The 25,627-nt window shown below is 40.7% G+C and overlaps 1 protein-coding gene across 1 annotated transcript; it reads left to right on the forward strand.

Moving 5' to 3' along the window:
* The first annotated feature begins 143 nt into the window (after window positions 1-143).
* Window positions 144-1,955, forward strand: LOC104222825 (transcription factor MYB60-like). The gene is made up of 3 exons (XM_009774140.2): window positions 144-443; window positions 532-661; window positions 1,183-1,955. Exons 1-3 carry the CDS (start codon window positions 311-313, stop codon window positions 1,790-1,792), a joined length of 873 nt encoding a protein of 290 aa, XP_009772442.1. The 5' UTR covers window positions 144-310; the 3' UTR covers window positions 1,793-1,955.
* The last annotated feature ends 23,672 nt before the right edge of the window (window positions 1,956-25,627 follow it).

Raw genomic sequence — 25,627 nt, forward strand, 5'->3', positions numbered from 1 at the left:
CCTCTGGTATATAAAGTATATGACAGATGTGAAGAGCTGATAAGCCATGTGACCCCAAAGAGAAAAAGTGAGCTCGTAAATTCAACACCTTCTTACTTCAAGTATTTTTAACTCTTTAACATTTAAGTGCCACAAAAGGACACAGGAACACCTATGTGTGTCACCCTCTGTCCAGCAATTCAACACAATGAGAGAATTAAAGACCTTCTTCTTTTTCCTACTATCACCTCCCTTTATTTAAACACCACCATTTTCACTTCAAAAACTTCATACAACAAATAACCCCTCCACACACACCAACTAGAGAGAAATGGGAAGGCCTCCTTGTTGTGACAAAATAGGTATAAAGAAAGGTCCTTGGACTCCTGAAGAAGATATTGTTTTGGTCTCTTATATTCAAGAACATGGTCCTGGAAATTGGAGATCAGTCCCTACTAATACTGGTAATATATTCACTTTATATTTTGAACCTTACAATTTTTTTCCTTGTTAAATACATGTATAATGAAGAAATTTCTTTGTTTTTTAAAGGGTTGATGAGGTGCAGCAAAAGTTGCAGGCTAAGGTGGACAAATTACTTGAGGCCAGGAATCAAAAGGGGTAATTTCACTCCACATGAAGAAGGAATGATTGTCCATCTTCAAGCTTTATTGGGTAACAAGTAATGTTCACCTCCTTATATAGTAATTATATTTCCTTCCTTCTAACTCTACATTGTTTTCTTAATCGCACAACTAAAAGAAAAAACCTAAAGACGAACATAACAACAACAATCCAGTAAAATCCTACAAGTAGGGTCTGTGGAGGGTAGAGTGTACGCAGACCTTACTCATACTCCGGAGGAGTAGATAGGTTATTTTTAAAAGACCCTCGGCTCAAGAAGGCGAAAAGGAGATAATGAATCCGCAACAACAACAGAAATCAGAAAGATAATATCAGCATTGTAAGAGACAAAGAATAGATGGAAAAATAATAACAATAACCAGTAATAAAGACGAGCATAAACGAAGGAAAAGGATAGTGAATATTCATATAGCTGACTCAACTTGCTGGAAACGTCTGTAGTAGTAGTTATTGTTGTACAACTAAAAGAGAAACAAAAGATTAAGATATAAATACACCATTCTGAATATTTTCAAAAATACATGTTTTAAAGTTTTTATATGATTGATATTTGTACAGATGGGCAGCCATAGCATCATATCTTCCACAAAGGACGGACAATGACATAAAGAACTATTGGAACACTCATCTAAAGAAAAAGCTCAAGAAATTCCAAACAGGTTTGGATTCACATTTGACTTCTCCTCCTCCTGCAGATTCTACCACTTGTGATCATTTCTCATGGCATTTCATGAGTGACAATAATAAGCAAGGCTCAAAGTTATTACTACAACAGAACCACAACTCTCCAAATTCTTCCTCTTCCTTGTATGCTTCAAGTACAGAGAATATTTCAAGACTTTTAGAAGGATGGATGAGATCTTCTCCAAATCCTTCTACAAAGATTAATGAAATGATCTTTCATGAAAATCAACATAACCAAGATGATCAAGACCTATTTATAAGTTGTGAAACTTCTCTGGTTCAGGATGAAGGAATTAGCAACAGTATTAAAACAATTCCAAGAGAATACAAGTCTGTTATTTCAGCTTGTGAAAGCAGTGGAGTTGCTGAAAAGACAATGAATACTAATACTCCTCCTCCATTCACATATCTTGAGAAGTGGTTGCTAGAAGAAAATGCTGGTCAAGTTGAAGAACTTATGGGACTTCCTATGATATTCACTTAATATTAATATACATTTTCTGTTGTAACTTAATTATCAGTATTGTAACTTCATGTGGACGAAGTCCATAGATGTATGAATTTTTAAGTTAACATAGTTCAAATTATAAACTTTATGTAACTTTTCTAAGAAGTTAAAAATAAGCTCCATCACAGCTCCACGGATATCTAAAAAAAATTCAATGGCACAAGCAGTGGAGGAGCCACCTAAGCTAAGGTCAAAAATTTATTTTATGTACATATATTATATGTTGACTCCCCTTATTTTCTTCTGTGTGTTCACTATTTTATATTTGGACACTCCTTAGTAAAATTATTAGCTTCGCCCGGCACAAATTTAAGGATCTTGAGATTTCATAACTATTCTATTCTTAGGGTACTGTGGAAGAGACAATCAACTAATTATGGGAGTTGTTTTCCGATCCCTACTCGGCTACTCCCATTAGGGAAGTTAATTATTTTTCTAATTTTTAAGCAACTTGTTTAGAGAAAATATTTGACCAACCAAACACAGGGAAATCGAAATTAAAACACTGAACATTGTTTTCATACGAAACACACCCTTAGTATTGTGAATATTTCCTGGATCATAACTCAAAAAAGAAAAGAAGATATTTTGTTTAGATGGAGGTGTAATTTCTTCCAGGTAGGAAATTTAAGAGGAATAATGAAGTATGGTAGGAAGTTAAGAAGGGTAGAGATGCAAGATCAATTTAAAGTCATTTAAATATGATTAACCATTTTTCACTAAAACTATTAAAATCGTACTGTGTTTGTAGATCAATATCAAGTTCTATGCATGGAAAATGCGTTATTAATATTTATGTACCATCGGGTTAAGTTGCTTGGAATAGCAAGTACTAACTGTTTATAACAAACCTGATCTGATAACTCGAAATATAAAGTAATACTAATATAATAATATAACATGTTTAATTATGCTAATCATCATCGATGTATATAACTTAAGATGTAATCATGACTTTAATCTTGACCATTATATACGCAAAATATTAATCACCGATTTTCGATAAATGTCGATGGAGATTGTTAATCATGACCGACGAATGGGGCATTTGCATCTATACTTGCTTTTTGTGTCACGCTTTAACTTGTGCCCGCTTTGCAAAAAAAATTGCAAGCGTACCCGCTTTTTCGCATAATTCAGCATACGGGGCTGAAGTAGCAAAGACAATCACGCAAAACTTCAGCATTCTAGTAGCCGGGCCTGAAGTTCAGCTCTAGTGCTGAAGTTTTTTGTTTTGTAACTGTCGAGTTGAAGTTTTTGTTTGTAACTGGCGAACTTCAGCTCTAGAGCTGAAGTTTTTGTTTGTAAGATTCAGCTCTAGAGCTGAAGTTTTTGTTTTGTAACTGTCAAACTTTAGCTCTAGAGCTGAAGTTTTTGTTTGTAACTGGGCTTTTGTTTGTAAGCTTCAGCTCTAGAGCTGAAGTTTTGTTTTGTAACTGTCGAACTTCAGCTCTAGAGCTGAAGTTTTTGTTTGTAACTGGCTTTTTGTTTGTAAGCTTCAGCTCTAAAGCTGAAGTTTTTGTTTTTGTAACCGGCGAGAGCTGAAGTTTTTGTTTTTGTAACTGACGAACTTCTAAGCTTTGCTCTTCCAATATATGATATCAAAAGATCAATTGGACAATTTTTAAGAGAAATGTCGTCCTGGTTGCAAACAGTTTCAGAAAAAAGGCCGAAAACTTAAACCTCTTTAGTCTCAGCAAATTTACAACCAATGATGAAATATGACCTCTTTCTGTTTGTTGCTTCTCAGGGACTTCAGTACAGAAAGGAAATTCAGGTACATTTGAATCTTTGTTCAAACTTTCAAGGAAGACATTTAACTACATCTGTTCACTTGTGAAAGAAGAGATGATGGCAAAACCAACGAACTTAACTGATCTCAACGGCAAATTTCTGGTACTTTTGTACAGAGATGTATTAGTGGTTTTAACTATAGTCAAATTTATGCATAGCCGTAACAGATTTCTTGCAGAAAAGGGAGAAGGAAAAGTTTGAGAAAGAAGAGGCGGATATAACTTTGAGGAGGAGAAGGAGGAGGAGAAAGGGGGCTGAAGTTATTTAAAAAGTAGATACAAGTTAAAAGTTTTTAAAAAAGATAGGTATATGACAACCAAATAAGGCGCATCGTGCAATTTTTACCGACGAAGGGGACGTAGACTAATATAGAGTTATAAAGAGTATTAAATAAGTTGAAAAATACGATTAATTGGATCATGGATCAATGATGAGAGTTGGGACTACTACTCAAAAGCCATAAAATCGTGGACTTAGCTGCCCAAACTCACTAGTACTAGCCCCATAATTGAGTAGAACTTATAAACCAGTTATATTGTCTGAATACTGTTATCTGGCTAAAGTAATTTGTCTGTTGGTTGGATGCGTCATTTCTGTATTGGAGACCTAGGATTGATTCTCCTCGCCAGCAGCCTCCTCAGAGCTCATCGCATAGGATATGTCTAGTGTAGTTTATATTTCCTATGTAGTTTGCGAGTTGTTGCACACAATAAACAAGTTACCCCGTACACACATCCGGTAAATTTTCCAAAAAAAAAAAGTCCTACTTGGCCATGGATTGCAACAAAATATAGGTATCTACAACAACAACAACAACGACCCAGTATAATCCCACAAGTGAGGTCTGGGGAGGGTAATATGTACGCAGACCTTACCCCTACCCGAAGGGTAGAGAGGCTGTTTCCAGGAGACCCTCGGCTCAAAAAAGCAACAGGAGCCGATATATTAGTACCATAAAAATGCATAATACAATAACAACAATATAAGAGATATGAAATACGAAATACGAAATAAATGGCTGGTATAGTAAAACTAGCAGGTAAAGCCCTGTATCAATAGACGACCAATTATATTCTTAGTCTAACTCCTAACTAGCTAGTCTCACTCTATTGTGCTGTAGAAATATTCACAACTTTCCCTTAACCTACAACCTTAATGCTCGACCTCCATAATTCCCTGTCAAGGGCCATGTCCTCAGTAATCCTAAGTCGCGTCATGTCCTGTCTGATCACCTCTCCCCAATACTTCTTAGGTCGCCCTCTACCTCTCCGCGTGCCCACTACAGCCAGTCGCTCACACCTCCTCACCGGTGCATCAGTGCTCCTCCTCTGAATGTGCCCGAACCATCTGAGTCTTACTTCCCGCATCTTGTCCTCCATGGGGGCCACGCCCACCTTCTCTCGAATATCTTCATTCCTAATCTTATCCATCCTTGTATGCCCGCACATCCACCTCAACATCCTCATCTCTGCTACTTTCATCTTCCGGGTGTGTGAGTTCTTTACCGGCCAACATTCAGTTCTATATAACCGGCCAAAATATAGGTATCTAATTTAAACCTTTAAAATAAGAGCTAAACAGATTTACAACACGAAAAGTGTACCCAACAAAGAACAACTAAACTTTAATATAAGCAATCATCCTCTTCTAATTTTCTAAGATGCGGACAAGTTAGATGTTCCACAATTTTCTTCTTGGCTTTCTTGAAGGAATAATATTCTAGTATAAATCTCTCAAAGATCTCTATAATTCTTAATTTTTTTCATGCACAAATAAACTATCAATATCCCTATTTATAATAGTATGAAACCTATGTCAACTAGAAACAGGAAAGCCTATTCCTATATTTATTCTAACTGCAAATTATATTTAGACATGAATTAAATAAACCAAATCCTAAATAACTAAGGTTTCCTATTACAACTTTGAATTAATTTTCCAATATTCTCCCGTAATTCAAAGTTGTATACGTCTGACTTGTTCGTTGTGCAGTTATGCTGGAGCACTTCTCTCCAACTTTCACTTTTGACGAAGCACATGTCTTCATCCCTCAATTTGGTGGAGCACCTATTTCCAAATTTGATGCACTTTGTCACCAACCGTTGATGCACTTTATCACCAACACTCAATTTTTGTTGAAGCACATGTCTCCAACTCACATTGATGTACTTTGTCACCAACACCCGATTTTGTTGAAGCACCTGTCTTCAACTCCCGTTGATAGGCACTTTGTCACCAACCGTTGATGCACTTTGTCATCAACACCCAAATTTATTGAAGCACCTGTCTCTAACTCACGTTGATGCACTTTGTCACCAACACTCAATTTTGTTGAAGCATGTATCAACTTCCAACTTTTTTAAACCTCTCTCCAACTTTTAGAGAAGAGTTTCTTCCTCTTGTGCCATATTTATTTGTACCTCTTTAAACTTATTTTTTTTCATGAATCTGTCTTGAAACTTTTCATCGAATAGGCTAATTCTGTTGACAACTATTTATGATTTTGCCAGCATATTTTTTTGGCCAGACGGGCGGCAAGTTTGGCTAGCGCCACCCGCCGGCAGCGGAAGCTACTTGATTCTCTCTGAAGATCGTAGAAGCTCTGATACTAATATGAAAGAAAATATTTTATTAAAATCTCTGATTGATCTCTACAATTCTTTATTTCCTCCACGCACAAAATAAGTTATCAATACCCCTATTTATAATAGTATGAAACCTATGTCAACTAGAAACATGAAAGCCTATTCCTATATTTATTCTAACTGCAAATCATGTTTAGACATGAATTAAATAAACCAAATCCTAAATAACTAAGGTTTCCTACTACAACTTTGAATTAGTTTTCCAACATTTCTGAATATCTTTGACTGTGATTTTCTCTATTAACATCATGATTTTGTCATGTAAATTTATGTTGGTAACATTAGAGAATTCATAATTGCTCATTGCGTCTTTCCTGACGTGTCAAGTAACAACTTTGGAACGACAGTCGATCGATAAATGAATGGAGGGATGATTTGGTTTTTACAATATGAGCGAAATATTTGATAGGATATCCTAATGATGTTGGTATCGTAAGTAGTTCATCTGCAGCAGTAGGAAAATATCGATAATAAAAGTAAGAACCTAGAGATCCAAAGAGATTATAAGCAAAACTTGTTAAGGAGAAGGTGGAAAGCAAAACTAATCATCTCAACGTTGACCTGAAAAATGTAATAAATAAACAAAAAACAAATACCATTTCTTAAATTACACAATCGTGATTCTTTTAAACAAAAGAAATGATATATAATTATTTCACTTTTTAAATGTAAATTATGGACAGAAAACTGCCGCCTAGGGTACTAGACTACACACTCTCTTTTCCTTTTTCCTGCAAAAACTAGAACTTTTCTTTCCCTAATTTTGACTAATAGCTAGAGGAAAAGAACGCATATGTATAAGGATAGGCTTTTTTTTCAACATCTATAAAAGTTCAAGTAATTAAAGAAGAATTTACATGCCAAAAGAAATCCGTCCAAGCATCTGGGTGGAGAGCGTTACTCAGTATCTATCAATAGCTCATGAAATTAGTAGAGATATACGAAAGCTGACTGGAACATAGAAAATAACGCCAAAAAGAAAGAGAAAAAAAAGGTAAAAAAGAGAGAATGGTTGATGGAAACAATGAATAGTATGAAAGGAAAGAAAATGAATGCCACTGTGTCACGAAATTCTTGCTATCTCTTTAGGGTAAATGCTTTAGTTTTAATTTGCCTGTAACTTTCTTTTCACCAAAATAAACAAAACGAAAGAGGGAAACATGTGATCTCTCTTATATATGCCCGTTCTCTAAGGGTAGTTTGATGATTAATTGGTCGACTTTAGCAAGTCACAAAGGGCAAAGGCATGCAATTTTGTGGGTGGGGTGGGGTGGGTGGGGGTGGGGAATGCATGGGGTTGTTTATGCACCGTCAATGTAAATATCAAAAAGCTGGGAGCGCTTTACCCCTTTGTTGAACCTACTCGATTAAAAAGAGAAAAAGAAAAGTTGATACCAAAGATAATTCTGTTTGTGTTAGATTATTATTTGTCCTCATTAACTTTCTCTACGAAAACCCGAAAATTAAACTGTTCTTTGTTTTGTTTGTTTGCTTCGAACTTAACTAGATTGTGCAAAGGAAACTGAATAGTCTGGGTGTTAGGTTATAGATCTCATTACAAAGCAGGCTAGTGATTGGATGAAATTTAGAGTTTATAGATAAGTTACACAAATGTTCATGCCTGGTTATAGATCTTATTACAAAGCAGGCTAATGATTGGATGAAATTTAGAGTTTATAGATAAGTTACACAAATGTTCATGCCTTTTCATGGAGTTAATTCCTTCGATAATCACCCAACTTATAGAAATAATCCACTAAAATCACTTTTGTTTTTTTGGGATAACAAAGTCACCCCAACTATTATTTTTTAACTCAAAAATAACACTATTACTCATTTAGCAGGATATATAAAATTTACCCGCACCTGATATTTATACCAAGTAAATGAATGCATGATATTTGTCCGGAGGTGGCTCAACATTGTTGGTGGCCTAAAGCAAATCTTGACGAGGGGCCTTATTTTTAATTTAAAAAAAATACTTATATATTTTTAATTTAAGTCTATTTTCCTTACTTTTTGAGATGAAAAATTATTAATACTTTGTTTATAATCGAGTTATTCTAATAAATCTTTTTCGCTTGATAATATAGCTAATTCATTTTAATGTCTCTTGAGATAATGTTGATCCTAGATAAGATTGTATAACATTAAAAAATCTTCTTCCCGCAAATGTAATTGTTATAGGAACATTATTCGATAAAGAATATAGATATTTAAAAAGAATCAAGTCTTACTTTTGTAAGTCTTGTTAGCTGATTGAGTATATCGATTAGAGTATTATTTTCTACTTATAATATTTCTTTTAATGCTTTTAATTCGAAAAATAAGTCTAAACTATCCATCAGAATGACTTTTCTTAGATTCTTATCACCTAATAATCTCAAAAGGTTTCCACTAAACAAAAATTATAGATATTTTTCACGCTTCAAATTATTCAAATTGTACAAGGTGGAAATCGAGGCTACCCGATTTCGTTCTTCGATGGAAAAGATGATACTGCGTCGAGAGGCCAGGATGTCGAGCTCGGGGTCGAGTTTCCTTTCCAATATCGAGGTCGAGGTCAAAATCATTTGCCAAGGTCGGAAGAAGGCATACCTCGAGATAATACCGTTATGATTCAGTAACAGAAAGAGCTTGATACCCGCAATGGCCCGAAGATCACGGTGTAAATTGCGGAGTGGATTGACCCTTGGTGGTTAGACAACTGTCAAATATGATTTCTTATTGTAATTATAAGTGTACCTTATTTAGGACTCCCCTATTATATAAAGGGGAGCCCATTCATTCTTAAGACACGTTTTGACTGATAAGATAATACATACAAGTTATTCTCTAGCTATTTTATTCACTGTTCATCAGAGTTGCTTTGTCACTTGCTATTCCCACTATTCCACCTCGAGGCTGTCATAGCTCGAGGTCGAGATTTGGCTTGCGCACTGGTTTGACTTATTTTATTCTTCAATTTATTTGTGTAATTCCTTGTTTATCAATTGGTATTGGATTAAATCACATATCCTTAAAACCACAATATAAGTTTAATTGTTACTCGGATTTTAGTTAAACAGTTTGGCGCCCACCGTGGGGCTAAGAATAATAGTGATTGTTTCAGTGCTGATTCTGATAACACACGTTATTTTCACACTTGTTCTTGTCAAGAATTTTTGTTTTCAAGTTAAAACATGTCAAGCTCACAAAATGCACCCGTGCAAGGTAAGGATGGTCTTGGATTTCATGGTAAAAACGATAACGTAATTGATCCAAGAACCGGGGTGCCACCGGATAATCTCAAGGGAGTACCGGTCGTCAATCCAGTCGATATCAGTTTGCACATTGCTTTGAATGCAGATTTGGGTGCGGACCTCGAAGGGAGTGTGCGCAGGGAAGGCCGATCTGGTGGCCAAGGAACACAGGGCGTAAGAGACGGGGGAGTTAGTCTCCAGGTACTATTCGAGATGCTACAGGCCCAGCAGGCCGCTATTGCTCAACTTCAGAGTTAACATAGAACTCTAAGTGTGGTCGAGCCAGAAATCACTCGCCGTACCGAGCCAGTGCCAGAAAGGTCGAATGATAACGGATCAGGGACTGATCCTACAATTATGAAAATGCTCGAGGCACTCACCAAAAATTGAGTCGGGAGAAAAGAAAATCGAGGATAATGACAAAAAAGTGGAAAAATACAACTCCCGAGTCGGTCAGATACCGAGGGCACCCCCGATCCTAAAGGGTTTGGATTCAAAAAAAATTATGCAGAAGCCTTTTCCTCAAAGTGAGTCTCCAAAGCCCATTCCTAAGAAGTTCCGTATGCCGGATATACCTAAATACAACAGGACCATCGATCCCAATGAACATATCACTTCGTACACATGCGGGATAAAAAGAAATGACTTAGAAGACGATGAGATCGAGTCCGTTTTGTTGAAAAAGTTTGGGGAAACTCTATCAAAGGGAGAAATGATTTGGTATCACAAATTGCTACCGAATTCCATCGACTCATTTTCCATGTTAGCAGATTCTTTTGTGAAGGCACATGCCGGGGCCATAAAGGTCGCAACAAGAAAATCAGATGTTTTCAAGATAAGACAAAGGGATAGCGAAATGCTGAGGGAGTTCGTATCCCGATTTCAAATAGAACACATGGAGTTACCATCGGTCACAAATGATTGGGCAATTATATCTTTCACCCAGGGGTTGAACGAGCGGAGCTCGATAGCATCACGACAGTTGAAGCAAAGTTTGGCCGAGTATCTAGTTGTAACTTGGGCAGATGTGCACAATTGATATCAATCAAAGATCAGGGTCGAGGACGATCAATTAGGATCACCTTCCGGTTTAGTACATCCAAACAGGTTGGCAGTTAAAGCCCCGAGGGACATCGATAGGGAGACAAGGTCGAACGGAGAACGATATCAGCCATATATTGCAGATCGAAGAAGCAGTGGCTTGGGGCAGAATCCCTCTCGGAATGATCGAAAAAACGATCGAGGACAAAATTCTTGGGGACTTATGAGCAAAAGTGGATTTGATAAACACGCCGATCCCGTAGAGGCACCTCGGTTATCGGAATATAACTTTAGCGTCGATGTATCAGGCATTATCTCGGCAATCGGAAGGATCAAAGATACTAAGTGACCCAGACCCATACAAACCGATCCTTCCCAAAGAAACCTAAATTTGATGCGCAAGTATCATGGCACGTATGGTCACAAGACCGAGGATTGCAGGTAATTAAGGGAGGAGGTAGCCCGTCTATTCAATGAGGGCCACCTTCGAGAGTTCCTTAGCGATCGAGCAAAGAACCATTTCAGAGATAGAGATGCCAAAAGGAAAAATGAACAGGAGGAACCATAACATGTCATTCATATGATCGTCGGCGGGGTTGATATTCCACAAGGGCTCGTATTTGTCACGACCCGATTTTTTCCACCCTCGGGAGTCGTGATGGTGCCTACTAGTGAAAGCTAAGCAAGCCAACCAACTAAATTATTTACCTTGTTTCCACTTTAAATCCATTAACAACTAAGAACTAACAATTAATAAACAACATAATTTAATAAGCGGAAGACTAAATTTCAAGTTTTAATAATTTAAGAAAGATGCCAATACCAATCCATACAAGAACTACCCAAGACTGTTGTCACAATTCTACAGACTGTCTAGGAATACTACAAATAAAAGTTTGAAAGAATTATTACAATACTGTCTCTAAAATATGAGAAGAAACAGACTAAAAGGATAATAGAAGACGCCAAGGCCTGCGGACGCCTGCAGGACTACCTCGAAAATCTCGGACTGGACTGAAGACAACCACCTAAGCTAAGGTCCGAATGCTGCTGCTTCGGGATCTGCACACAATGCAAAGTATATTATCAGCACAACCGACCCCATGTGCTGGTAAGTGCCTAGCCTAACCTCGGCGAAGTAGTGACGAGGCTAGGACCAGACTACCAAATAAACCTGTCAGTTGTTTCATATACATCGGAAAGATAGTAGCAGGTATGTACAATTAAGGATGGGATGGGGAAACATGCTGCGGGGAAACATCAAATGATAACAGAAAGACACCATAACTTAATTATCAACAAGAATCAGAAATCAAACAAGTGCATGACATCACCTTTCGTGCATAACTCTCATCCTCACCATAAAATAAACATAAACTGCACGGCACTACCCTTCATGCTTTTACTCTCATCCTAATCATAAAATGAATATAATCGACACGGAATGGTACATCGTGCGGCACGACATCACCCTTCGTGCTTTAACGCTCTTTTACCAAAACAATACACAACATCACCCATTGTGCTTTACACTCTTCCTTACCCAAACAACAAACATAACCAATAAGGGCAAGGAAATAAATGAATCATAATAAAATCCCGGCAAGGGAACAATATCAAAGCAACAACATCCCGGCAAGGGAGCAATATTAAAAGCAACAACGTCCCGGCAAGGGAACAATACCATAATCCTCTTCTCTTTTTTTCACATTTACTCTACAACTCGATTCACAATTTGAGCCAATGCTCTATGAGGTTCAATTGCCAGTTATACTTCCACAAATCACTTTACAACTTGAACCAACGCTCTTCAATGTTCAAATATCAATATTCTTTCCAAAACTTTACTCAACAATAGCAATCATCACATTAGGCATGAACAGTACAAACGGAGTCACATTAATCATAACATAAGACTCACGGGCATGCTTGACACCAACGTATAGATACTCGTCCCTATGCCTATACGTCATACTCAACAAATAACACATAGCAAATAGGACACAACTCCTAATCCCTCAATCTAAGGTTAGACCAAACACTTACCTCGATGCCACAAACACAACTCAAGCCTCAACTATCGCTTTACCTCTTGATTCCACCACCAACTCACTCATATCTAACCACAAGTTACTTAATTATATTAATAAATGCTAAATGAATCAATTCTAATGCATGGAAATAAGCTTTCTAAAGTTTTTTCCAAAAATTCAAAAATCGACCCCGGACCCGCTTGGTCCAAACCCGAAATTCAGACCAAAACCCGATTACTCATTCACCCCCGAGCCCGGATATATAATTGGTTTTGGAATCCGACCTCAATTTGAGGTCTAACTCCCCAAATTTCAATATTCGTAGGTTTTACCCAAAATTCCCAATTCCACCATGAAAACCCTAGATTCTAGGACGAAATCTTGTAAAAAGAAGTTAAGGAGTAAAGAAAATGAGTTAGAAATCACTTATTAATGTTTTGGAGAAGAAAGGTTGTTTGAAAAATCGCCTCTTATGTTTTTAGGGTTTTAAAAAGTGAAAATAACTGAAAGTCCCGTGTAAATATACCCCTCCCAGACCCTCTCCGTGGACCGCACAAAAAGGATTGCGGCCGTGGAGCTCACCGAGGAGAAGGTTGACTGCTGTGACATGATTTATTATTTTGGCTATAACTTCCTCTACAGATGTCCAACTTGTGATTTCTTTACCTTTCTAGAAACTAGACACCAGTGAACCTACGGATTTTTCCTCACCGCGGACCGCACAAAATCGAGTGCGGCCGCAAAGTCCCTCCATTGCAGACCGCACAAAATCCTTTGCGGCCGCAAAAGGCCCCTCCGCGGTAGCGCAAAATAATTGTAGTCCGCACTGGCGGGTTCAGAGATCTGCAACTTCTCTGAACCTGCAACAACTATGTTTTAAGCCTAAAACATCCCAGAACCTACCCGAAACTCACCCGAGCCCTCGAGACTTCAAAACAAACATGCATAATAACTCAAAACATCATATGGACCTACTCATGTGATCACATCATCAAAATAACATGTAAACCCATGAATTCAACCTCAAAACTCAACATTTTCATCAAGAACACTCAAAATTCATAACTCTTCAACCGGAAGTCCAACTTACGTCAAATAAACTCCGTTTTCACCAAATTTTACAGTTATCTTTTAAATACTATGACAAGTTTGTACTGGGCTCCGGAACCAAAATACGGGCCCGATACCATTGGTTTCAAACATTAATTCTTTTCTTCATTTCTTAGATAATTCAGTAAAACAATTTCTTTCAAAAATTGATTTCTAATGCTTGGGACATCGGAATTCATTTTCGGGCATACGCCCAAGTCCCATATTTTACTGCGGACCTCCCGGGATTGTTGGAATACGGATCTGGGTCCGTTTGCTCAAAATGTTGACCAAACTCAACCATAATCAAATTTTAACTCTAGAAATTTCTATTTCTCATATTTTCACATAGAAGGCTTTCCGGATATAGGTCCGGACCACGCATGCAAGTCGAGGTGAGGTAAAAAGAGAGGTTTTAAGGCCTCGGGACAGTGAATTTACTTGCAACACAAGTGATGACCTTTTGGGTCATCATATTCTCCACCTCTAAAACAACCGTTCGTCCTCGAACAGACATAAGAAGAAAGTACCTGAGTCGGGAAAAAGATGAGGATAACGTCTCCGCATATCGGACTCAGACTCCCAGGTCGATGCCTCAGTAGGATGACCTCTCCACTAAACACGAACAGAAGGGAAACTCTTTGATCTCAACTGACGAACCTGCCGGTCTAGAATAGCTACCGGCTCCTCCACATATGACAAGTCCTTGCCCAACTGGACAATGCTGAAGTCCAACACGTGGGATGGATATCCGTGATACTTCTGAAGCATGGATAGTGAAACATTGGATGCACGACTGATAAACTCGGCGGCAACGCAAGTCTGTAAGCCACCTCTCCCACTTGATCAAGAATCTCAAATAGGCCAATGAACCTAGGGCTAAGCTTGCCCTTCTTTCCAAATCTCATCACGCCCTTCATAGGCGACACCCGGAGCAATACTCGCTCACTGACCATGAATGCCGAATCACAAACCTTACGGTCGTCATACTTCTTTTTCCTGGACTAAGTTGTACGAAATGATCCTGACCTTGTCCAAGGCATCCTGCACCAGATCCGTACCCAACAACTGAGCCTCTCCCGGCTCAAACCATCTAACCGACAACCGACACCGCCTACCATACAACGCCTCATAAGGAGCCATCTGGATACTTGACTGGTAGCTGTTGTTGTAGGCAAACTCCGCTAAAGGCAAAAACTGATCCCAAGAGCCTCCAAAATCGATGACACAAGCTCGAAGCATATCCTCCAAAATCTGAATAGTGCGCTCGAACTGCCCGTTCGTCTGAGGATGAAATGTTGTGCTCAACTCAACCCGCATGCCTAACTCACGCTGAACTGCTCTTCAGAAATGTGAGGTAAACTGCATACCTCGATCAGATATGATAGACACGGGCACACCATGAAGACGAACAATCTTCCGGATATAGATCTCAGCTAGCCTCTTCGAAGAATAGGAGACTACCACAGGAATGAAGTGTGCTGACTTGTTCAGCCTATCAACAATAACCCACACCGCATCGAACTTCCTCTGAGTTCATGGGAGTCCAACAATGAAGTCCATAGTGATGCGCTCCCACTTCCACTCAGGAATCTCAATCTTCTGGAATAGACCACCAGGTCTCTGATGCTCGTACTTAACTTGTTGACAATTCAAACACCGAGCCACATATGCAACAATATCCTTCTTCATCCTCCTCCACCAATAATGCTGCCGCAAATCCTGATACATCTTCATGGCGCCCGGATGAATAGAGTACCAGGAACTATGGGCCTCCTCTAAAATCAACTCCCGGAGACCATCCACATTAGGAACACAAACTTGACCTTACAGCCTCAAAACTCCATCATCTCCTAAGGTAACCTATTTGGCACCTCTGTGCTGCACCGTGTCCCTAAGGACACACAAATGAGGATCATCATACTGCCGATCTCGGATACGCTCCAATAATGAAGAACGAGCGACTGTGCAAGCTAATACACGACTAGGCTCATTAACATCCAACCTCACGAACTAATTGGCTAAAGCCTGAACATCCAAAGCAAGCGGTCTCTCACCGACCGGAATATATGCGAGACTGCCCATACTGGATGACTTCCTACCCAAAGCATCGGCCACCACGTTGGCCTTTCCCGGGTGATATAAGATGGTGATATCATAGTCCTTTAATAGCTCTAACCACCTTCTTTGCCTCAAATTTAGCTCCTTTTGCTTGAACAAATACTGCAGACTCTTGTGATCCGTGAACACCTTACATGCCACGCCATACAGATAATGCCTCCAAATCTTCTACGCGTGAACAATGGCTGCTAACTCCAAATCATGAACCTGATAGTTCTTCTCATGAATCTTCAACTGCCGCGAAGCATAGGCAATGACCTTGCCATCCTACATCAACACCCCACCAAGTCTAATACGAGATGCATCATAATAAACTGTATAAGGCCCTGAACCTGTGGGCAAAACCAACACCGGCGCCGTAGTCAAAGCTCTCTTGAGCTTCTGAAAGCTCGCCTCACACTCGTCCGACCATCTGAACTGGGCACCCTTCTAGGTTAACCTGGTCATCGGGGCTGCAATAGATGAAAACCCCTCTACAAACCTACGATAATAGCTTGCCAATCCCAAGAAACTCCGGATCTCTATAGCTGATGTGGGTCTAGGCAAATCCTTGACTGCCTCTATCTTCTTTAGATCTACTTGAATACCCTCTACTGAAACAACTTGACCCAGGAAAGCAACCGAACTCAACCAAAACTTACGCTTCGAAAACTTAGCATACAACTGACTATCTCTCAAAGTCTGAAGGACCACTCTCAAATGCTGCTCGTGCTCCTCTCGGCTGCGGATATAGATCAAAATATCATCAATGAAAACTATCACGAACGAATCCAAGTAAGGCCTGAACACTCGGTTCATCAAATCCATGAAAATTGCTGGGGCATTTGTCAACCCGAATAACATCACCAAGAACTCATAGTGCCCGTACCGAGTGCGAAAAGCTGTCTTAGGGACATCAGATGCCCTAATCCTCAACTGATGGTAGCCAGATCTCAAGTCAATCTTGGAAAACACTTTGGCACCTTGAAGCTGGTCAAACAAATCATCAATCCTCGGCAATGGATACTTATTCTTGATTGTAACCTTGTTCAACTATCAGTAATCTATACACATTCACATCGATCCATCCTTCTTCTTAACAAACAACACCGGCGCACCCCAAGGCGAAACACTAGGTCTAATGAAGCCTTTTTCAAGCAAGTCCTGCAACTGCTCCTTCAACTCTTTCAATTCAGGCGGGGCCATACGATACGACAAGATAGAAATGGGTTGGGTACCCGGAGCCAAATCAATGCAGAAGTCAATATCCCTGTCGGGTGGCATAACCGGCAGGTCTGAAGGAAATACCTCAGGAAACTCACGAATAGCAGGCACAAAATCAATAGAAGGAACCTCGGCACTAGGAAAAACATTATATGGACCTACTCGTGCTATCACATCATCAAAATAACATGTAAAACGATGAATTAAACCTCAAAACTCAACATTTTCATCAAGAACACTCAAAGTTCATAACTCTTTAACCGGAAGTCCAACTCACGTCAAATAAACTCCATTTTCACCAAATTTCGGTTATCTTTTAATTACTATGACAAGTTTGTACCGGGCTCCGGAACCAAAATAGGGGCTCGATACCAATGGTTTCAAATATTAATTCTTTTCTTCATTTCTTAGATAATTCAATAAAATAATTTCTTTCAAAAATTGATTTTTAAGGCTTGGGACCTCGGAATCTATTTCCGGGGATACGCCCAAGTACCATATTCTACTGTAGACCTCTTGGAATCATCGGAACACGGATCCGGGTCCGTTTTCTCAAAATGTTGACCAAAGTCAACCATAATCAAATTTTAACTCTAGAAATTTCTATTTCTCATATTTTCACATAGAAGGCTTTCTGGATATAGGTCCGGACCACGCACACAAGTCGAGGTGAGGTAAAAAGAGAGATTTTGAAGCCTCGGGACACTGAATTTACTTGCAACACAAGTATTCAAATGCACAAAGGTATCTATTACTACGGAGAAAGAGATCCGAGATTATGCCCGAGGGCTCCTTATCATTCAATGATGAAGATGTAGCAGGCATTTCTCAACCACACAATGACGATCTGGTAATTTCTATCTTATTAAATACAATTCAAGTTAAGCGTGTTTTAGTGGATCCAGGTAGTTCGGCGAATATCATCCGATCGAGGGTCATGGAGCAACTCAGCCAACAAGATCAAATTGTACCCACAGCTCGGGTCTTAAATGGCTTCAACATGGCAAGTGAAACAACTAAAGGTAAGATTACTCTGCCAGTGAACGTAATCAGAACCATTCAAGATACCAAGTTCCACGTGATCGAGGGCGACATGAGTTATAATGCCCTACTCGAGAAGCCTTAGATCTATAACATGAGGGTAGTTCCTTCGACTCTTCACCAAATGATGAAATTCCCAACATCGGACGGCGTGAAAATAGTGTACGGGGAGCAGCATGATGCAATGGAAATGTTTGAAGTAGACGAGGTAATACCGATATCAATGTTATCAACCTCGGAAAGACCGAGAATCAAAAGTAAATAGGAAACCAAATAGCAGTCACAGTTACCAGCCTCGACCGAATCGGGAAAACAAGAGGTAGAATAAGAGGGGGAGGATTTTCTGACCCCTCAAACCTTTATTGTACCCGAAGAGTCCGACGCCACCAAATCAATGGTCGAGAAGCTGGAACAGGTTATATTGATCGAGTAACTGCCCGAGCGAAAGGTATACATGGGTATGGGGTTAACCCCCGAACTCAGGAAAAAGCTTATTCAATTTCTTATTGATAACATGGATTGTTTTGCGTGGTCCCATTTAGACATGAGAATGATCCCACCGGAGATAACAATGCATCGGCTAAGCCTTGATCCTAGGTTCAAACCGGTGAAACAAAAGAGAAGGCCCCAGTCCGAGGTAAAGCATGCATTCATAAAGGACGAGGTAACTAAACTTCTCAAAATAGGGTCCATTCAGGAGGTAAAATACCCCGAATGGTTAGCCAATGTAGTCGTAGTCCCTAAAAAGGGGAACAATGTAGTCGTAGTCCCTAAGAATGTGTGTATATTACAAGGATTTGAACAAGGTATGCCCTAAAGACTCTTTTCCACTGCCTAACATCGATTACATGATCGACGCCACGGCTGGCCACAAGATCTTTACCTTTGTCGACGCCTATTCTGGGTACAATCAAATTTAGATAAACCTGGAAGACCAGGAGAAGACCTCATTTATCATAAAGTATGGAATATATTGTTACAATGTAATGCACTTCAGGCTAAAAAATGTAGGAACTACTTACCAACGCCTCGTAAATAAGATGTTCGAAGAACAAATAGGTAAGTCAATAGAAGTTTATATTGATGACATGCTAGTTAAGTCCCTGCACGCATAGGACCATTTGACTCATTTCCAGGAAACGTTCGAGATTTTGAGGAAATATAACATGAAACTCAACCCTGAGAAATCTACTTTCGAGGTCGGCTCGAGCAAGTTCCTAGGCTTCATGGTGTCAAATCGGGGGATCAAGATCAACCCTGATAAAATCAAGGCCATCGAAGATATCACCGTTGTAGACAGCGTAAAAGTCGTGCAGAGGCTAACTGGGCAGATAGCTACTTTAGGCCGATTTATCTTGAGGTCATCAGATTGAAGCCACAGATTTTTCTCTTTACTCAAGAAGAAGAATGATTTCACCTGGACCCCGGAGTGTCAACAAGCATTAGAGGAGTTAAAATGATACCTATCGAGCCCACCATTGCTTCACATTTTGAAGGCAGATGAGAAACTCTACTTGTACTTGGCGGTGTCAAAAATTGCGGTAAGTGGTGTCCTAGTTCGAGAAGACCAAGGTATGCAATTTCCTGTTTACTATGTAAGTCGAACCTTAGGGGAAGAAGAAACTAGATATCCACAGTTAGAGAAATTAGCACTTGCACTAATAAACGCTTCTAAAAAGTTGAAACCATGCTTTTAATATCACCCCATATGTGTGTTAACTACTTACCCACTTCGTAATATTTTGTACAAACCCAAACTTTCGGTCGGTTGGCCAAATGGGGTGTCAAACTCATTGGGTACGATATCGAGTATCAACCCCGAACGACCATCAAGTCTCAAATTTTAGCGGACTTCGTGACTGATTTCACACTAACCCTCATACCCGAAGTTGAAAAGGAACTCTTGTTAAAATCGGGCATATCATCGGGGGTATGGACCCTTTTCATAGATGAGCTTCTAATGTGAAGGGGTCCGGGCTAGGCATCATTTTGAAGCCACCCACAAGTAGCACTATTAGGTAGTCTATCAAAACTTCTATGTTGGCTAACAATGAGACCGAGTACGAGGCCATGATTTCAGGTCTCGAGCTAGTTAAAAGCTTGGGGGCAGAAGTCATTGAAGCCAAGTGCGACTCTTTATTGGTGGTGAACCAAGTAAACAAAAGCTTCAAAATTCGAGAGGATAGAATGCAAAGGTATTTGGACAAGCTACAGGTAACTTTGCACCGCTTCAAGGAGTGGGCTCTAGATCACGTACCTCGAGAACAAAATAGGGAGGCCGATGCACTTGTAAATTTGGGATCATCAGTCGAGGAAGACGAATTATTCCGGGGACTGTCGTCTAATTATCGAGATCTATGGTAGAGGAGGGTCATGCCGAGATAAACTCTACAAGCTTGACCTAGGATTGGAGGAATAAATATATTGAATATCTAAAGAACGGAAAGCTCCCATCGGACCCTAAAGAGTCGAGGACTCTGCGAACCAAAGCTGCCTGATTCACATTGGATGAAGATGGAATATTATACAGAAGGACATTCGATGGACCATTGGCGGTATGTCTAGGGCCAGGGGACACCGATTATGTTTTACCAGAGATCCATGAAGGCACTTGTGGGAACTAATCCGACGCCAAATCTTTGACTCACAAAATCATTAGAGCAGGGTACTACTGGGATAGCATGGAGAAAGACTCTAAGGAGTTTGTTCAAAAATGTGATAAATATCAAAGGTTTGCACCGATGATCCATCAGCCCGGAGAACAACTTCATTTAGTCCTATCCCCATGGCCATTCATGAAATGGGGGATGGATATCATTGGCCCTCTGCCAACGACCCCAAGTAAAGCTAAATTTATTTTGTTTATGACTGACTACTTTTCTAAATGGGCGGAAGAACATGCCTTCGAGAAGGTCAGAGAAAAAGAAGTTATAGACTTCACCTGGGATCACATCGTGTGTCGATTCGAGATACCTGCTGAAATCGTATGCTACAACGGAAAGCAATTCATCGGTAACAAGGTAACGAAGTTCCTCGAGGAAGACAAAATAAAAAGGTTCTTATCGACGCCGTATCGCCCAAGCGGAAACGGACAGGCCGTATCGATAGACAAGACTATCATTCAAAACTTAAAGAAAAGGTTGAGCGACGCTAAGGGGAAATGGAGAGAAGTTCTACTCGAAGTTCTTTGGGCGTATCCAACAACATCGAAGTCCAGTACGAGGGCAACCCCGTTCTCCTTAGTATATGGCTCTGAGGCCTTAATTTTAGTTGAGGTCAGGGAACCTAATGCCAGATTTCGACATGCAACGGAGGAATCAAATCACGAGGCCATGAATACTAGCCTCGAACTATTGGATGAAAAATGAGAAGTTGCGCTTGTTCGGATGGCTACACAGAAGCAAAGAATCGAGATATATTACAATAGAAGAGACAACCTTTGCCACTTCGAAATCAGGGACTTAGTTCTAAGGAAAGTCACCCTCAATACTCGAGACCCAAACAAAGGGAAACTAGGCCCGAATTGGGAAGGACCATATCGAGTCCTCGGTGTCATCGAAACGGGATCTTACAAACTTGGCACGATGGAGGGCGAACAATTGCCAAACAATTGGAATGTGTCACTACTCAAACGATATTTTTGTTGAGGTATGACTTTCTCCCTTTTCCATTTGTATTTGGTACTAACTTATTGAAGGTGTTCGATCGAGGCTTCAAGAAAACACGATCGAGGCTTCAAGAAAACTCTTCAACACAAAGATCTTAGGTTTTAAAGCACGCATTGCACTCTTTTTCCCGCAGATCGGTTTTTATACCGAATGGGTTTTTCCGGCGAGGTTTTTAACGAGACAACAATTATGTGCTACCCGAGGAAAATTCAATAGTATCCAAGGCTTCTTTTAAATCAACCTTGAATACTGGGGGGCATCACCACTAGGGGTTATATTTTCGAGAAAAATACTTCGGGTCAAAGGGTCTCGATAGGGAAACCTTGTAATGGGCCAAATGGTTGAATGAATCGTGTCCATATAGATTAGTCAAGCCTCGATGGCAAAACATGTACGTATGTATGAATTATTCAAAGAAACATTCTTTCTATATCAAACGCTTTGTGTCTCAAAGAAATTACTACTATACGAGCTCTATACTTATAATTTTGTGAGAAATAGCTCAAGGGCCAAGCACAAATACACCTCGAAGACTCGGGGACTGTCATCGACAATCAACACATTCGAGTTATCTAAACACGAATTCATAAGACCTCAAAGAGGCTCCCCTCGATTTATAAGCCAAGGCCATCTTTCTCAAGGACTAACACCTCGAACAAGTTTGAAGTGTTATTGGGGAATAAGCCCAAGAGGCATACCCAAAGTCTACGGCCAAATTAATGCGGCTCGGAGACGTCAGAACCCCGCAATCAAAATAGGCCTTCAAAATCTTTGAAAAATCGATTAAAATAGGCTACCTTCGGCAAATAATAAAAGGGCTTCGATAAAATCAGCCCTCGAAAAACCTTAAGAGGTATCAAAATTATCTTAGAGCAAACGTGCTAAGGCATAAAAAGTAGAAGGGTTTCAATCAATATCGAACCCTCAAAAAATCCAATGGGTAAAAAATACATGCTAAGGCATTACGAAATTCTCACTAAGTATTTTAAGCCAAAAGAGGGAAATAATAGCCATATTTTAGAGGCCATAACGGCCCGATCCAAAAGAGCCTAAGGGCCAACACACTTAGGGTTCGAGATCTTGTTCTCTCACTCAATTTGAACCCAAGGGTTCGATTATCCCCAGCCCAAATAAATAATAACTTGATTATGGCTCGGGGACTCACCATTATCCGGCACCAACCCTTGAGGGTCTATGCCTCAAAGTTCGAACCTTATTCGAACTCGACCATGGTAACTTCAAGGAAGCCACCCGAGACAAAGTCTCGAACACACCATTCAAAGCATGAGACTATGCTAAAATTTTGCAAGGAAAAGAACATGTTCATAAAAATTGAGAAGACATTCAAGAAACTTTTTCTTTTATATATATGTACAAGAGACCGACAGAGGACTAACAAAAACAAAAAGAAAAAATCCTAACTATGCCCGGGGTTGGTTTCTCCCTCAGGAGCGACTTCTCCTTCTGGGCCCTCATCATTGTGAGACCCACCTTGGCTACCTTCATCATCATCATCGTCGTCGTCGGAGACGAGAAATCTGGCACCAGCTTCGAGCGCCTTTGCTTGAGCTATCTCTTCAGAGAGGTCGTAACCTCGAGCGTGGATCTCCTTGAGGGCCTCCCTCCGAGATTGGCACTTGGACAAATCATTACTCCATTTCTCTCGGTCGGAGGCTTCCCTTAGCTGCATTTGAGCAGCCTCAGTATCGGCCAAGTATACAACAATAGTTTTGTCAGCCGCGACCTTCGTCTTCCCGACCTCTGCCCTGGCCTCAACAAGCTTGACCTCGAGCTCGTCAATCCTTCTGGCCTGGGCAGAACTTTTCTCTTTATCTCCCCAAAGTTGGGCCTCAACCGATGCCAGGTTGGCCAAAGAAGCCTCTTTCTCCGCAGCAAAGTTGTCCATGTTCTTTTTCCACCGATCACAGTCAACCTTGATCTGATCGAACTCCCCTCGAACAAGCTCGATCCTCTCCAGTTTTTGCTGCAGTTGAGACACTGAAGTATTAGCCTCCATAGTTAGGTCGAGTAAACCGTACTCTTTCAAAATGATAGTTACCTGCTTGTCTAGCTCGGCCTCATCCTTACGAGCCTTGGCCAAGTCTGCCCAAAGGTCCTTGAGCTCCTCCTCCTTTTGACTGCAAAGGAGCTTCAAAGCATTCCTTTCATCCGAGATCTTTTGGAGCTCGGCCTAGCATTGGCTCAGGTCGGCCCTAAACTTGGTGAAAGCCTACACAGAAAGAAGGATACAAGTTAGGGTAAAGGGAGAAGAAGAAAAAGAAAATTGCAATGATAGGAATTAATGCTTACTCGAGAGAAAAAACGTTGAACCTCTTCGAAAAGAGTAGATGCGTCATTGAGATCGGCGACGCCATCGACCCGGTAAAGCAATCCCGAAAGGGATCCTCTTCGCTGGGGACTCCACCCAAGTCAGGCATTTGCAGATCCCAAGTCTCCTTTATGGCCTCTTCAGAATAAGCCGGTAGAGAGGGAGAGTGACCTATTGTCATGGCCCGAGCGAATCACTCGGGGCGTTCTGTTCAGTATTGGGGATCTCAGATGCTGCCCCCTCTAGTGTACTTGTTGATAGCCGAGGAAAAATCTCGACCTTGGGTGATTCCGGGTTTTCCCCGTATCTTTCTTCGAAGCCTCTTCATCACGAGGCAGAGTTTCTGACTCGAAGGGCTTGGCAGCTTCAACCGGCTTCCTAGCTCGAACCACCAGTGCCGAGTCTTTACCCTCGTCTTCTTCTTCATCATTCAGCTGGTGGATTGATTTTATATCCACATCAATGAGATTCCTGCTGCGTCTTCGAGCTGGACCCTTTATATCTTGGGGGTCTTCGGGCTTCGAGACCCTTTTCCTCTTATTATCTTTCCCCAATTTTGGAATCGGGGACCCGGTCTCTTCCCCAGGCGAGGACTTTCTCATTTCAGAGACATCTCCAATGCCTGCATGAAGGAGAATCAGGCATGAGTAAAGAGGCATCTCTGATAAAAAGGAAAGCATCAAAAGCTTACAAGATGAACTTACCATGATGTTTGGCTTCCCATCTGCCCCTCGCCAAGTCACTCCTACGACGCTCGTTATACGAGGAGGTTATGGCTAGTTTTCGGACCCAGTCTTCGAGGTTAGTGACTACATGGGGCATCCAAGCGACCGCTGCAAAAAAGATGAAGGCATCATGCAATGCAAAAATGGAGTACGAAAGGCTACTTGGTAAAAACTCACTTACGTTCCAGGTTCCACTTCTATGGGAATGGCATTTTCTCCTCTGGGATGATGTTGCAGGTCCTTACTTGCACGAACCGTCTCATCCAACCCCAATCTTTATCCTCGTCGTTGCTAGCAACAAAGGCCTTGGTCGCCCGACGTTGGAGCTTGATCAACCCTCGAAAAAGTTGAGGCCGATACAATCGAATAAAATGGTTGAGGGTGAACTCTAGCCCCTCGGCCTTGCTGGAGAAGAAATGGAGCATGATCACTATGCGCCAGAAAAAAGGGCGGATCTGGCCGAGGGTGACCTGGTACCTCTTGTAGAAGTCGATGACGACTGGATCGATGGGACCCAGTATGAAGGGGTAAGTGTAGACACTTAGAAACCCCTCCACATGAGTAGTGATTCTTTCCTCGGGGTCTCGGGGGGCGGGGATTTGTACCACGACCTCATTCCCCCAGCCACAATCTCTCTTCATGGCCTCGAGGTGTTTCTCCGTTATCGAGCAAATATATCTCGATACGTGCTCACATCGGCCACAGATCGATGGGGATTTTCGACTTTGAAGTCGTTCTTTATGACACATGGGCCAGGAACAATCTCATGAAGGGCCGACGCTTTATCACCGGCCGACCAGGAAGAAAAGGAAGAAGCTTTCTCCTTTTGAGGAACGGTTTTGGTGGTTTTTACCATTGATTCAGGTTGGAGGAAGCGGAA

The sequence above is a fragment of the Nicotiana sylvestris genome, chromosome 12, assembly GCF_000393655.2.
Source record: "Nicotiana sylvestris chromosome 12, ASM39365v2, whole genome shotgun sequence".
NCBI classification, from domain to species: domain Eukaryota; kingdom Viridiplantae; phylum Streptophyta; class Magnoliopsida; order Solanales; family Solanaceae; genus Nicotiana; species Nicotiana sylvestris.

Coding starts and splice junctions, on each gene's coding strand:
- LOC104222825 (XM_009774140.2), top strand. CDS start 311: ATGGGAAGGCCTCCTTGTTGTGACAAAATAGGTATAAAGAAAGGTCCT. Junction 444..531: donor ATCAGTCCCTACTAATACTG/GTAATATATTCA, acceptor TGTTTTTTAAAG/GGTTGATGAGGTGCAGCAAA. Junction 662..1,182: donor CAAGCTTTATTGGGTAACAA/GTAATGTTCACC, acceptor ATATTTGTACAG/ATGGGCAGCCATAGCATCAT.